At 38.4% G+C, this 16156-nt stretch overlaps 1 protein-coding gene across 1 annotated transcript in view; it reads left to right on the top strand.

The window, feature by feature from the left end:
• NUP210L (nucleoporin 210 like) overlaps positions 1-16156 on the top strand; it is an 82926-nt gene that overhangs the window by 7929 nt on the left and 58841 nt on the right. The window contains exons 3-10 of the mRNA XM_065882220.1: positions 310-441; positions 1316-1409; positions 1964-2114; positions 4158-4290; positions 5187-5345; positions 9940-10008; positions 10621-10727; positions 11385-11525. Coding sequence (XP_065738292.1) covers positions 417-441; positions 1316-1409; positions 1964-2114; positions 4158-4290; positions 5187-5345; positions 9940-10008; positions 10621-10727; positions 11385-11525 — 879 coding nt within the window. The 5' untranslated portion in view covers positions 310-416. The remainder of the gene's footprint in view (positions 1-309; positions 442-1315; positions 1410-1963; positions 2115-4157; positions 4291-5186; positions 5346-9939; positions 10009-10620; positions 10728-11384; positions 11526-16156) is intronic.

The following is a 16156-nucleotide window of genomic DNA, read 5'->3' as shown; positions in this document are numbered from 1 at the left end:
AAAGTATATTCCTTTGAAGTGAATATATTTAATTTTATTACTGTCTTAAAATTCTTATTTTTTCTCATTTTTCCATGGATGAATGAAAACATCATTATAGATCAGTATTTGGGAATCACTAGTCTAGTGTCTCTTTTTGTAAACAAATGCCTTTATATTTTGTTGCTATGCTGTTTTCTTCCACAGGTTGAAAGGAACTGTTACAACCTTTCTTTTTCTTAGTATTTAGAATAAGCTCCTGAGTGTATGAGACATTTAAAAGATTCATGACCTGTTGAACTAAATTCTCAGTTTTGGGGTTCATTGTAGTGACTGACCATGAACTGCGCTGTGATGTTAAGGTTGATGTGATAGACAGCATTGAAATTATATCTCGAACCCGGGAACTCTATGTAGATGATTCACCACTGGAACTGATGGTGAGGGCATTGGATGCTGAAGGTAAAGAATGTCAAAGGATTCAACAAAATTAAATAGAATAAACACCTTTGTGTTTAGCATTTGGAAACAGCAATTTGAGAGATAAAAGTAGATTGGAAATAATATTTATTTTCTCATATGAAGTTCATGTACATGAGGAATTAATAATTCTGAGTATGGTTTGATGTATTAGCTACATACTTTCATTAAAATTTCCTAATTAAAATCCAGATTCTGCCACTGAGTTTTAATGGTCCCTAGATCAACAATTAAGAACATTTTTCGGAATTTATTTTTAGTTCTGTTTTGATCAGTCTACTTTCCATAGGCCAGGAAAATTAAATGTAAACCTGTGAAAAAGTTTTATAATTTTAAGCTTATCTTTCTTGAGACTGATTTTACATGCTTTTAATATACTATATTAATGTAATATGTAAAAAAAAGAACATTTAAATGCATTGCTTCTTTCTTTGTAAACTAGTAAAGAGTGATTTTTTTTAATCTGAAAAATTAAGGTATTAGAAATATTCAACTCTAGTTTATATAAAAATTTTTATTGAAGGGATCAGGATTTAGAGATACCTGTCAACCCTGAGGTAGACTATAAGGTGGCCTTTATGTCGAAAGGAACAGAGAGAGTGCCATAATTTTGTCAACCAGAATTTAATCAGAGTCCTTTTCACTTTTAGAAGGCTTATACGACAACAGTACTTACATTGTTCGTGTAGGGGTCTTCCTGGTATTTGTGTTTTAATTCATTAATGATAGTGCTTCTATTTGTTAATGAAAGAAGCCTAAAAGTAATTTTCTAGTTAGGTTTCCCTTTCTTGTTAAAGATACCTGAATATTTTTGAATATGTGATTCTGTCTTGTCTGCTTTTGGCTTGCTCTACAGGAAATACTTTTAGTAGTTTGGCAGGGATGACGTTTGAGTGGAGCATTGCCCAGGATAATGAATCAGCAAGAGAAGAACTGTCTAGCAAAATTAGGTAACCTTGAAATCAAACATAACCATCTAACTTTGAAGGAGACATCTGCCTTTGGGTACCACACTGAACAGCAATCATTTGTGTGGGCTTTGATAATCTTTCTATCTGGAACTTTTTTGAACAGATAAATTTATCAGGGGGAAATGTCTTTGGTAGAATGACCTATGGCATGGATTTAGGTACCTTTATGATAGTTTAATTTGAGCCACTGCAGAGGAGTTCATGAGCTCAGGACTGTACAATTATTTGTCAGGTGTATCTTCTGCCAGTTTTATTGTTCAAGCTATCTATGCATGCCGAAATACAGTGAGTGGATAATAGTATGAAGTTTTGTCTTCAGTACCAAGTAATAGCTCTCAGACAATGCAAGTTTTAGTCCTACAACAGTTTTAGCCAGAAGCATATTAAGTACTTTTCTTCTATCTAGTCCAGGTGGAAATTTAAAACTTTTGACACTATATAGACATTGAAGAGATTATGTTTAAAGTCTCACAGAGCCTTTTGGAAGAAGACTCATTAATTTACTAGAAACAATCCTTATTTTATCTCTTTAGGATTTTGAAATACTCTGAAGCAGAATATTCTCCCCCTGTATATATAGCTGAGATGGAAAAGGAAGAGAAACAAGGGGATATGATTTTGGTGTCTGGGATTAGAACTGGTGCTGCTGTTGTAAAAGTTCGAATTTCTGAACCCTTCTATAAGGTAAAATGTTTGTGCTATAAACTTTCATTTAATAGTCTTGCCTATGGAATATATAGTTTTTATGTTTTTCTTAGTAGAAGCCTTCTAAGCTGATATGATTTGGGCCAATTGAAAAAGTCATTTGAAATGGATAAACATTTTTTACAAACTTGTCTTCCTTAAACATGTTATTACCCAATTACAACTGACATTTTCTCTTAAAACATGTAACTGCATTTTATTCACCAATCCTTTGAAGTGTAGGTCCAAGAACTTTGGCTGTGAGTTCACTGGTTAGAAATATACATACTGGTTCTTGCATAAATTACAGCTTCTAGTTTCTTTTTTTTTCATTTTATTTTATGGTCAAGTGAAAAATTACACATTTGTGAAACAATTTGAATGCAGGATTCTATATTTTTCAAGGATTTTCCCCCAATCTTTTACATTTCTCACCTACACCTAATTTGATAGCAGTACATTTTAGCAGCTTACCTTTAACTTCTTTTCAAAACATTTAAATTTTTATAGAAACAACTCTTTTCATATAATTGTTTTTTAATGTAATTATAATTAAAAGTGCAACTGACATAAACAGGGTTGGGAAAAACAAATGTCATTTTGGTAAGCGTTTAATTCAAGTGGCAGGAAGGTGTGTGCACATCTAGAGAGCAGCCTATTAACCTTGTATTGGGTAAGCCTTCACAAGAATCAATACGTTCAACAAGGGATACAGAGTAACTTAATCTAATTCAGTTCACTGGAAGTTGGTTAAAAGAGTTTCCATGGGGCTTCCCTGCTGGCGCAGTGGTTGAGAGTCCGCCTGCCGATGCAGGGGACATGGGTTTGTGCTCTGGTCCGGGAAGATCCCACATGCCATGGAGCGGTTGGGTCCGTGAGCCATGGCCGCTGTGCCTGCGCTCCGCAATGGGAAAGGCCACAACAGTGAGAGGCCCGCGTACCGCAAAAAAAAAAAAAAAAAAGAGTTTCCATGGCATACCGTTAATTAAGTCTTACCTTTTTCCATTTTAGCGTAGTGCCTTTTTATTTACCTACTCTTCTCCTTTAGAAAGCTTGTCATTTTCTATTCTTTGTTTGAGTGACTTAGAAAGTTAATATAGTATTAATATTCATGATCACTTTTTTTAAGCATCCTTATTGGAGTATAATTGCTTTACAATGGTGTGTTAGTTTCTGCTTTATAACATAGTGAATCAGTTATGCATATACATATGTTCCAATATCTCTTCCCTCTTGCGTCTCCCTCCCTCCCATCCTCCCTATCCCACCCCTCTAGGTGGTCACAAAGCACCGAGCTGACATGATCACTTTTTAAAAATTAATTAATTTATCTGTTTCTGGCTGTGTTTGGTCTTTGTTGCTGCGCACGGGCTTTCTCTAGTTGCTGCAAGCGGGGGCTACTCTTCCTTGCAGTGCTCGGGCTTCTTATCGCGGTGGCTTCTCTTGTTGCGGAGCACAGACTCTAGGTGCGCAGGCTCTAGGCGCGCGGGCTTCAGTAGTTGTGGCTCGTGGGCTCTAGAGCACAGACTCAGTAGTTGTGGCACACACGTTTAGTTACTCCATAGCATGTGGCATCTTCCCAGACCACGGCTCAAACCCATGTCCCCTGCATTGGCAGGCAGATTCTTAACTACTGTGCCACCAGGGAAGTCCCATGATCACTTTTTAAGGCTAACTGAAATTATGATCTGTGATTAAGAAAGCATTTTTTAAATCTTGATAAAATATTTTAGAAGAAACTTATTAAAAGTAAACTTTAGGGCTTCCCTGGTGGCACAGTGGTTGAGAGTCCGCCTGCCAATGCAGGGGACACGGGTTCGTGCCCTGGTCTGGGAAGATCCCACATGCCGCGGAGCAGCTGGGCCCGTGAGCCATGGCAGCTGAGCCTGCGCGTCCGGAGTCTGTGCTCCGCAACGGGAGAGGCCACAGCAGTGAGAGGCCCGCGTACCGCAAAAAAAAAAAAAAAAAAAGTAAACTTTAATGAGGAAGATGACCTTGAGGATTTTGCCTATGGAAACTGTGTTTTTTTCCTTCTTCCTTTAGAAAGTGGCAGCAGCATTGATACGTCTGCTTGTTTTGGAGAATATATTTCTTATACCATCCCATGATATTTATCTCTTAGTAGGAGCATATATTAAATATCGAGTTGCAAAAATGGTTCAGGGAAGAATGACAGGTAAATATCTTTTCCTAAGACTAACATTTCCCAAATCCTTTCTGCTGACAAGAGAAGCAACTCCACATTATGTATGCAAAATACTTCTTTCTGTCTTTAGATTTTGTGATAAAGTACAGTTTACCCTTGAACAACATGGGTTTGAACTGTGCAGGTCCACTTATACATGGATTTTCTTCAATAAATACTACAGTACTACAGGATGCGTGGTTGGCTGAGTGCATGAGTGCAGAACTGGGGTTACGGAGGGTTGACTAATATGCGGATTTTCAACTGCATGGTGATCAGGGAGTGGGGGATGGTGTCAGTTCCTCTAACCCCTGCATTGTTCAAAGATCAGCTATATCCCTTAATTGCTGTACTTGAGCTAATACTGAGCAGAGATAGTCTCCATGTCTTAAACAGGCTAATGCTGCTTAGCTTCAGTGCCCATAGACATCTGAATTGTCTATTAAAACAACAACCAAAAGTTTACTAGCTTTAGAGGGCAAGTGAAGAAACTTTACCAGAAGGGACTTGAATGATCTTTGCAAAAGGTGTTTATTGAGAAACTCAGTTCATTAACTAAAAAACTTAATACTCTATTGACCCCCAAAATCCCACTGAATTTATAAAGTGTGCATTTGCTCCATTAACATTAGTCCTTTACTTACTTTAGTGAGGATCCCTCCTCCTACTCTCAGTTCACTGAGTTTTAAGAATATAAGCAATACCAACAATAAACTCATATAGTATTCTCCTCAAAATGGCTACATGTAGAAATTCATCGTAGTGAGGGAAATTAAAAGCAGATTGTACTCTTATTTAGACCTGCTTCCTCTTATAATCCAACAATACACCATTGTCCGTTGGAATGGCTGCCCTGGTTACATTTATGTATCTTTCATGTCTTACAGAGGTGAAATTTCCCCTGGAACATTATACACTGGAATTGCAAAACCACAGAGTTTCATGTAATATGTCTCTTCCTGGGAAAGTGGCTTTACTGGATGAGAAAACAGCTATGGTGACTGCTGTCCAACTGGGCCACGCTAACCTTGTCTTTATCCATAAAAGTATCCTTTTGCTCAAGTTTTCGCTGCCAATCTATATTTCCTTGAGCATGCTATACATGTTCCTTGGTAAAATAATTAGTTAAGCATGATTATAATACTACTACATTTATTTTCTATAGGTTCTATTTTTAACAAAGCACTATAAATTATTTTTGTCATAATTTCTAACAAAGGGTAGGTACAGAAGAGTAGTTGGAACTTGGAATCTGTTGACTTCAGAGCTTATGTGCAACCTCAATCAAATTATAAATAGGAGACTGGGGAAAACAGTTTGGAGGAACTTGTGTAAATGTTATTTAATTTGTTCTTTCCTATTTTCACATGAATAATTGAGAAAAGATGGTATTGTCTGAAGTGGCTACTTAATTAATATTTGTTAAATTGAGAGTAATTTTTAAAAATTCACTCAACTTGGGCTTCCCTGGTGGCGCAGTGGTTAAGAATCCGCCTGCCAATGCAGGGGACACAGGTTCGAGCCCTGGTCCAGGAAGATCCCACATGCCGTGGAGCAACTAAGCCTGGGCGCCACATCTACTGAACCTGCTCTCTAGAGCCCGCAAGCCACAACTACTGAGCCCGTGTGCCACAACTACTGAAGCCCGCGTGCCTAAAGCCCGTGCTCCACAGCAAGAGAAGCCACCGCAATGAGAAGCCCGCACTCCACAGCAAGGGAAGCCACCGCAATGAGAAGCCCGCGCACCGCAACAAAAAGCAGCGCCCGCTCGACACAACTATAGAAAGCCCACGTGCAGCAATGAAGACCCAGTGCAGCCAAAAATAAATAAATAAATAAAAATTCACTAAACCTGCTCTGTAAGATTGAACAAAGAGAGATACATAGAGCGCTACTATAGTCAATGAAAACAAAACAGTATAAAGATTAAAATTCTCAGAAAACTGAAATTTTCAGGAAATTCATAAAATTCTCAGTGTTTGATATTGAAATATTTCCTATTTTTGAATCTTTGAATCTCAAATAACTTAATTTATACAGCAAATATCTATTATATTTCTACTATATGTTCAACATTGCTCTAAGTGCTAAGCATACAGACTATTTTACTCAGGGTAGTTAGGGAAATCCTCTCTGATAAGGCCACATCAGAGCAATGAACCATACAGATATCTGGGTGAAAGAGCTCCAGGAAGAGGAAATAGCAATTGCAAAGGTTCTGAAGCAGAAGCATGTTTGGCATGTTTACAGAAGAGCAAGGAAGACACTGCTGCTGAGTGCAAAGAATAAGGGGAAAGTAGTAGAAGAGGTAATAGAGTAGGAGAGGGAGTAATTATGTAGGGCTTAGTAGGCTTAACTCTGAGTAAGAACCTATCAGTCTTGAAAGGTACAGTATTTCTTGTAGAATAGTATTTGTTAATTAGCTGATTATATTATTTGTCTAAAACACTCAGGAGAGGTTTGGTTCAAAGTTGTTTGTTCTCTAGTCATTTTAAGGTGCCTAGGACATTTGTGAACAAATACAATAGTGCCTACAAAGTAAACTAAGACATTTGATATCTACTGAGCCCCAGCTGTGTGTCAGGCACTACCCTGAATTCCCCAGGCAGACTTACCATGATTTTTTTTCATATTCTCAGTTCATATCATTATTTATTTCAAAGTAGTAACTATTAAAATATACTACATTTATCTCTTGACATGGATGGTGACTATTCATAGTTTGTTCCAGCACCTGCCTTAGGGTGGCTGGTGGTACCGTTGTTCATAGAGATGGGTAATATAAAAGAAGGAGCAGGTTTAAGGGAAAAGGAAACTAGTTTAGTTTTTCACATGTTAACTTGAAGTATCTGTGGGATAGACATCCAAGCAGAAATGCATCTGGAGGAGAAAGATTCAAGATGAAGACAGATATTTGAAAGTTATCAGTTTATAGCCAGGTGATAGTTGAAGCTGTTGTTGTAGACAAAATCACCTAGGGGGAATATACAGAGTGAGAGGAGAAGAGAGCTGAAGACAGAACTGTGGAATATTAGCTTGTGAGGTTCATATGGAAGAGGAGGGACTTTAAGGAGGCCCAGAAAGAATGTTTAAAAAGTAGTAGGAGGGGACTTCCCTGGTGGCGCAGTGGTTAAGAATCTGCCTGCCAATGCAGGGGACACAGGTTGGAGCCCTGGTCCCGGAAGATCCCACATGCCACGGAACAACTGAGCCTGTGCTCTAGAGCCTGAGAGCCACAACTTCTGAGCCCGCAAGCCACAACTACTGAAGCCCGCATGCTCTGGAGCTCATATGCCGCAACTACTGAGCCCGTGTGCTGCAACTACTGAAGCCTACACGCCTAGAGCCCATGCTCCACAACGAGAGAAGCCACTGCAATGAGAAGCCCATGCACCACAACGAAGAGTAGCCCCTGCTCACCACAACTAGAGAAAAGCCCACGTGCAACAACAAAGACCCAGCACAGCCAAAAATAAAAATTAAAAACAAAAATTAACAACAACAAAAAAAGTAGTAGGAAGGGGACTTCCCTAGTGGCGCAGTGGATAAGACTCCGTGCTCCCACTGCAGGGGGCCCAGGTTCGATCTCTGGTCAGGGAATTAGATCCCACATGCATGCCGCAAGTAAGAGTTTGCATGCCACAACTAATGAGCCGCCTGCCACAACTAAGACCCAGCACAACCAAATAAATAAATAAATAAATAAAATATAAAAAGTAGTAGGAGGGATTTCTCTGGCGGTCCCGTGGTTAAGATTTCACCTTCCAGTGCAGGGGGTATGGGTTCTATCCCTGGTCGGGGAGCTAAGATCCCACGTGCCTTGCAGACAAAAATCCAAAACATAAAACAGAAGCAATATTGTAACAAATTCAATAAAGAGTTTAAAAATGTTCCACATCAAAAAAATCTTAAAAAAAAAAAGTAGTAGGAAAACCAGGAGAGAGGTTTCATGATAACCAAGTGAGGAATTTACAAAGAGAATGTTCCTCAGGTGAAATAGGCAGAGATAAAGACTAAGATAAAGACTGAAAGACTGTAGTAACCAGTAAGTCTTGGATCACTTTTTCAATAAAAACAGCTTGGCTTTAAAAAGAAGGAGGCAAAAAGGTAGAACTTTGAAAAAGGCATGAGAACTTTTTTAAGTTAAGAGAAACTTGAATATGTCTATAAGTTAAACAGAGAGATGGCAGAGATATGGAAGAAAAGAAGGCCAGCTGATGGAGTAAGATTTCTGAGGGGCAAGAGAAAATGAGATTCAGAACAGATGGAAGGATTAGGTGAAAGGAAGATATCTTATTCTGTTAATGGAGGAATGAACTGGTGTAGAGACCTATCGAGATCCATTTCCTTGTCTGTAAAAGCGAAAGGAATGATGTACTCCTGAATTCCTTCTAGCTTTTATATTTTATGAATACAGTACGTAATCAAAACCAAACCTAGATTGGCACAGAGTTGCCTACAGTGTTTAAAAGATTTGCTCTGATGAATAGATAAAAAGTAATTTTAATTATCATATCAATTGTATGTATATTAGTAGCTCATTTGGAGTACTGGGACAGCTTTAAAAGTTTGATCCCTGAAATAGATTAAATATTTTGCTTTCATTATCACTATAGATAATGTAGTGCTAAACTATAGCCTAGTGCATGACTGAATTAATAGAACTTCTAAATTAGTGTACTTTGAAATAATGAGTGTTTTCCATTAAGTCGTTTCAGAAGTATATTTCTCAGAGCAGAAATAATTTCTTCTTAGCTTTTGGATGTAGTATATTTTTGAGAGGAAAATACGTTACTAATTAGATTGTGTATAGGCTAACAGAATAAATTTTTATTTCTGCTAAAATTTTAAAAAAATATTTACTTCTTTGGCTATGTCGGGTCTTAGTTGCGGGGGGCGGGCTCTTTGTTGCAGCGCAGGGGCTCCAGAGCGCATGGGCTCAGTAGTTGCGGCGACCTAGGCTTAGTTGCCCCGCGGCATGTGGGATCTTAGTTCCCCGACCAGGGCTCGAACCCGAGTCCCCTGAATTGGAAGGTGGATTCTTAACCACTGGACCACCAGGGAAGTCCCCTGCTAAAATTTAACGAAAGGGAATAATGGGTAGTATGATGTGTGACCTAGAAGTATCTTTGGTGACAAAGAGAAAACATTTTGGTATTAAAGGATTGCCACAGATAATAGAAAATCAACTAGTGATTTTTAAAACTGTCTGCAGAGCCCAAGGCAAGTTGCTGGGCTGGATGGCAAGTCATGCCTCTCCCTCCCTCTCCATCCACCACTGACCATTTCTTTAGCCAGGGCAATGCCACTTTGTCCTGCTTTCCATAATGGGCTCCTATGTAAGAATTTTGCAGGAGGAAAGAGTTCCACAGCTAAATGAATATTAAAAACATGGAGCATGATCTTTTTTCTCTCATTTCATCTTCCTCATATTTGAAATTCAAGAATACCTGATTCCTGTGATTGCTGAGCCCTCAGATTTTTCTCAGAATATACACATTTAAGTTTTGCTTTCCAGTGGATAATAAAAGATAGAACTTTTATTTGCTTTCATTTGTGGGCTTATTTATTTATTTTTGGTAACTCATATTTCTCTTTTCACCCAACTAGCTCATAAAATTTCCTTAAGCAAAAATTAAGATGTCCATATGCGATCTTTGTCTGGACTCCCAAGTTGCACCATATATGTTGTAGAGCCTGGATTTCTAGGTATTTTTAGATAATAATTTTCAGAAAGCTGAATAGCTTAAAGTATTTCACTGAAATGAGTGCATTAAAGACTAGAGTGCTTCATTTTGAGACTTAACTAATTTCAAATTCAACCTTACTTGACATGTTTTCTCACATTGTTTCGGTTAAATGCTGTCTGCAAGAGTAAAGCATCTTGAGACATTGTTATAAAACATGAAGCTCCATGTAATACAACGTTGGGTTAGAAAAAGAGACTTTATACAAGGAAAAAAGAAACCTAATGTCCTTAAGCCATATGAAACAATGAATCTGACTGAAATCAGCTGAAATCTTGCCTGACATATCAGAAATGAGCAAAATTGTGGGTTTGGGGGTGGAGTGGCATTTGTATACAGATATAAGTGAGAGTGTTTCCTTTATACCTGAGATGAGCTAAGTTAAGCCAGGATCTTTGGAAACCCAAATTATTATACAATTTTATAGAGGCAACTAAAGGATCTACTTTGGAAACCATCTCCATCTATTATTGAGTTTTGCTCTTTAAATGACTTTTTAAAGTTTGTATTTTTAAATTCATTGTAGAAAAATGTTGGCCTCTTCTAATATTTTTGTTTCTTGATTTGTGTACAGGTTTCACAGTCCAACCTGGAGACCGTTGGAGTCTAGAGGTGGGGCAGGTGTATGTTATTACAGTAGAAGTATTTGATAAAAGCAGCACAAAAGTCTATATTTCAGATGTGAGTCTCTCTTTTGTATTTTTCTAGCCCCTTTAAGGATAACTCCTTGAGTGGGAAATCTTTTTGGCTAGGAAGACTTTTTTTCTTTTGCTTCTAGATTTTACCTTTGAAAATGCAAGTTACTACTTTATTATTATTAAATAGTTCTATCCTTGAGGAATGCTAAACCAGAAGTAAAAGATATAATCTGGTTAGAATTATAGAAGAGAGATGAAGTTGACACCAATGATAACACTTTGGAGGGGATCCTCATTTTACAACTTCATTTCAGAGATGGTCACCAGAGTTTTATAGTGGTGAGAGTAATAGTGTGACCATTAAATGTGAAGTGTTGTAGTCACTCTCCAGTGTCCTTTTCTTTTTCCCCTGAGAACTGTCAATTTATGGAATAGCACAGATTACACTAAAATTTATATAAGCTTCGACTCTTCCTATTTTTGATTACTTGCCATTAATGGATCTTTCAAAAACTAGTACCATTTTAAAATGACATCTTTCCAACTTAGAATTTGGTGAGGGAGAGCAAAGATTTTGTTTTTGTTTCTTTAACCCCCAGAATGCATAGCCACACTTTTTTTTTTTAATGCTTTGGGATTAAGATGGCTTTAGGGAAAAAGCATGTCTTCAGGTTTGTGTTGATTTTGGGCTGATTTTCAGAATCTCAGGATTATGTACCAATTCCCAAGAGAGTATTTTGAAGAGCAGCTGACTACTGTGAATGGATCTTACAATGTAGTGAAAGCCCTGAAACATGGTGTGGTCATGATAAATGCATCCCTGACTTCCATCATTTACCAGGTAGGAATTAAAAGGATGGTCTTTGAATCCTGAGAACACTGACCAGACTTGCCTGACTTGTTGATTTGCAAGCACATATATGGCATATCCCACCTTTATCTTTCACAAAATAAACTAATAAACAGTACACTTAGTAGTTTATACCTCTACAAATTTTCTGTTCCAATTTCTGTTAATGCATATATCTGCATTTGTGGTCATTGTGTATGTATGTCATTTGAGGGTCCTTTAAAAATTATTTCAGGGCTTCCATGGTGGCGCAGTGGTTGAGTCTGCCTGCCGATGCAGGGGACACGGGTTTGTGCCCCGGTCCGGGAAGATCCCACATGCTGCGGAGCGGCTGGTCCCGTGAGCCATGGCCGCTGAGCCTGTGTCCGGAGCCTGTGCTCCGCAACAAGACAGGCCACAACAGTGAGAGGCCCGCATACCGCAAAATAAATAAATAAATAAATAAATAATATATATATAAATATATATATATATATATATATATATATAATTTCATATGCACGTTTCCTTGTGTCATCAGGTCCACATAGGAGTACTTTCTATTCTAAAAATCCAAAGGGTTAATATGCCAATTGTTCAACCATGTCACCAACTTTGAACTTTTGCATTTTTAACAGTTTTTTTACTTTGTAAATGGCATAACTGTGTATCTTCGTATAATTTTTATTCCTTTTGGTTAATTTTCTTATGGTATAATAACAGAAATGGAGTTACGAGGTAAAGGGATAAGGAATGAATCTGTTTCTAATGCGTCTAAAATGTGTAAGTATCTGATTTTTAACTGTCTGTCAAATTTTTTTCCCTCTCCCAAACCTACTTTTTCTCCAGTGATCCTTTTGCCCAGCTGTTTAAGACAAAATCCCAAGAGTCACCCTTGACTCTGCCTTCTCCTTCACCTTCTACATTCAGTACATTATTGAATGCCATGTCAGTTCTTCTAAATGTCTCTCAAACCCATTTCTTACTAGGTGAAGAAGACATTGCGGTCTTTCACCTAGACTTTCACAGTAGCTTCTAAACTGATATTCCGACCTCCAATATTGTCCGTGGCTAGAATGGTATTCCAAAAACTACAAAAATTATTATGTATTTACTATTTAAATTCCTTTGGTGGCTTCCCATTGATTTTACGGTAAAGTTTAAACTTCTTAATGTAGTTTTATAGGACCCTCTATGACAGAGATCACAATCTGGTGGCCTGCAGACTATCTTGGTTTGTAATCTTGTTTTTTATTTAGGTGTGTAAGTTTCTTTTTAATTGGGAAATTTCAAATAAAATCCAAGTTTCTGATTCTCTAGATTATATGAAAATCTGACAGTGATTAGCTGGAAGAGATAGTGGCTACAACATTTAGACTATACTTTTCAGCCTGCTGTGTTTCCTGCCATTCCCTGTTATTTTATATTCAGCTTAATAAACCTGTTTATAATATCTACCTGATACCTGTAGGCATTTGAGTTTGTGACTCTATATGATTGGCCCCTGACAACTTCTCCAACCTCAGGTCTTGTCACGCTTCCTCTCTTATGTTTCAGCCATACTGAACTTTCAGTTTCTAAAAAATGTCTCTTTTTGCCTCTATTTTATTTTCATTTTTTATAAATAAATATAATTCCTTTTGTCTACAGCCCTTTCTCCCTACTCAATGCACAGGGCTAGCTTAACGTTGGTTCCTCAGGCATGTTTTCACCTTTCATATGTTCTTAGAGCTCCCTGAACTTCTCAGATCAAAATATTCATCGTAGTTTATTGTTATTATTTGCTTCTTTCATCAGATTATAAACTTTGAGGGCAAAGATTATGCCTACTATATTCACAGCTGTTGCCCTAACATCTGAGTGACTAAACATACAGTTGATACAAATAAGTATTTGTTAAATGAATGAATGGTGTTTGGATTAGTTATGGTCAGGTATAGATCTATATTCAGTATTAAAATATATCCAGTTTTTTAACAATATTTAATACACAGTGATTTTTAAAATCCATTGTTATGGTATTTCTGGCAGTTTGACTCTATTCTACAATTATTCTTCAATCCCACCAATCCTGCTTTTAAAAAATGTTATGTTTTAAAATCTGAGCGCATCCTTACTCCTTTATTTATTTATTTATTTATTTTTGGCTGTGTTGGGTCTTCGTTTTTGCACGTGGGCTTTTCTCTCTAGTTGTAGTGAGCGGGGGCTACTCTTCGTTAAGGTGCGTGAGCTTCTCATTGCGGTGGCTTTTCTTGTTGCACAGCACGGGCTCTAGGCACGCGGGCTTCAATACTTGTGGTACATAGGCTCAGTAGTTGTGGCTCTTGGGCTCTAGAGCATAGGCTCAGTAGTTGTGGCTCTTGGGCTCTAGAGCACAGGCTCAGTAGTTGTGGCACACAGGCTTAATTGCCCTGCGGCATGTGGGATCTTTCCGGACCAGGGATCAAACCCGTGTCCCCTACATTGGCAGGTGGATTCTCAACCACTGTGCCACCAGGGAAGCCCTGTAGATCACTTTTGAGAGTTGCAATCTTAACAATATTAGGTCTTCCAATACGTGAACATGGGATGTCTTTCCATTTATTCAGATTGTCTTTAATTTATTTAAGCAATATTTTGTAGTCTTCAGTGTACAAGTCCTGCACCTCCTTGGTTGAATTTATTCCTAAGTAGTTTATTCTCTTTTGATGATATTGTAATGAATTTTTTTCTTAATTTACCTTTCTAGTTTGTTTATTGCTAATGTATAGAAGTACAACTGATATTTATGTGTTGATCTGCTATGCTGCAACTTTGCTGAATTAGTTTATTAGCTCTAGTATTTTTCCTGGATTCTATAGGATCTTTCATATATAAGATCATATCACCTGCAAATAGTGATGATTTTGCTCCTCCCTTTCCCATTTTGATACCTTTTATTTCATTTTCCTGCCTAATTTCTCTGGCTAGAACTTATACTACAATATTGAATAAAAGTGGCAATAGTGGGCATCCTTGTCTTGTTCTTGATCTTAGGGCAAAAACTGTCATTCTTTCACCATTGAGTATGATGTTAGCTGTGGAGTTTTCATATGTGGCCTTTATCATATCGAAGAAGTTCTTTTCCACTCCTGGTTGTTGAGTGTTTTTACTGTGAAAGGGCGTTGAATTTTTCTCAAATGTCTTTAAGCATATTTTTTTCTTTCATCCTGTTAGTTGGTATATTACATTGACTGACGTTTATATATCATACTGCTTTTGAATTCCTGGGAAAAATCCCACTTGGTCATGGTGTACAATCCTATTAACATGCTGCTGGATTTGGTTTGCCATTGTTTTCTTCAGGAGTTTTGTATTTATATTCTTAAAGTATACTGGTCTGTAGTTTTCTTTTTTTGTGATGTCTTTGATTTTGGTATCAGGGCAAATGCTGGCCTCTTAGAATGAGTTAGGAAGAGTTCCCTCCTTTTTCTTTTTTTCTTCATCATCTTGTTATTCTTTTTTCTTTTTTCTTTTTTTTTTTTTTGCTGTACGCGGGCCTCTCACTGTTGTGGTCTCTCCCGTTGCGGAGCACAGGCTCTGGACGCACAGGCTCAGCGGCCATGGCACACGGGCCCAGCCGCTCCGCGGGCATGTGGGATCTTCCCGGACCGGGGCACGAACCCGTGTCGCCTGCATCGGAAGGCGGACTCTCAACCACTGCGCCACCAGGGAAGCCCTTTTTTCTTTTTTTAAAGGTTTGAGAAGCATTGCTGTTAATTCTTCTTTAAATGTTTGTGAAACTTTACAACCGGGGCTTCCCTGGTGGCGTAGTGGTTGAGAAACCTCCTGCCGATGCAGGGGACACGGGTTCGTGCCCCGGTCTGGGAAGATCCCACATGCCGCGGAGCGGCTGGGCCCGTGAGCCGTGGCCGCTGAGCCTGCGTGTCCAGAGCCTGTACTCTGCAACAGCAGAGGCCACAACAGTGAGAGGCCCGCATACCGCAAAAAAAAAAAAAAAAAAAAAGAAAGAAAAAAGAAAATTTACAACCGAAGCCATCTAGGTCTGGGCTTTTCTTTGCTGGAAAATTTTTGATTACCGATTCAATCTCTTTGCTTGCTATAGGTCTGGTCAAATTTTCTACTTCTACTGGGTCAGTTTTTTATTGTTTTTTTTTTTGGTACACGGGCCTCTCACTGCTGTGGCCTCTCCCGCTGCGGAGCACAGGCTCCGGACGCGCAGGCTCAGTGGCCACGGCTCACAGGCCTAGCCGCTCCGCGGCATGTGGGATCTTCCCGGACTGGGGCACGAACCCGTGTCCCCTGCATCGGCAGGCGGACTCTCAACCACTGTGCCACCAGGGAAGCCCTGGGTCAGTTTTTTTAATTGATGTGCTTCTAGGAATTTGTCCATTTGATCTAGGTTGTCTAATTTGTTGGTGGACAATTGTTCATAGTATTCTCTTAGAATCCTTTTTATTTCTGTAAAGTTGGTAGTAATGTCCCCACTTTCATTTCTGATTTTAGTAATTTGAGTATTCTCTCTTTTTTTTCTTAGTCACTCTAGCTAAACTCAATTTTGTTGATCGTTTTGAACAACCAAATTTTGGTTTTGTTGATTTTGTGTACTGATTTTCTACTCAGTTTTTTAAATCACTGCTCTAAAAAAAAATCTTTATTATGTC

This window comes from Phocoena phocoena, chromosome 1 (genome assembly GCF_963924675.1).
Source record: "Phocoena phocoena chromosome 1, mPhoPho1.1, whole genome shotgun sequence".
Taxonomy (NCBI): Eukaryota; Metazoa; Chordata; class Mammalia; order Artiodactyla; family Phocoenidae; genus Phocoena; species Phocoena phocoena.
Note: the sequence above shows the minus strand (reverse complement) of the source record. Positions and strands in the feature narration are given on the sequence as shown.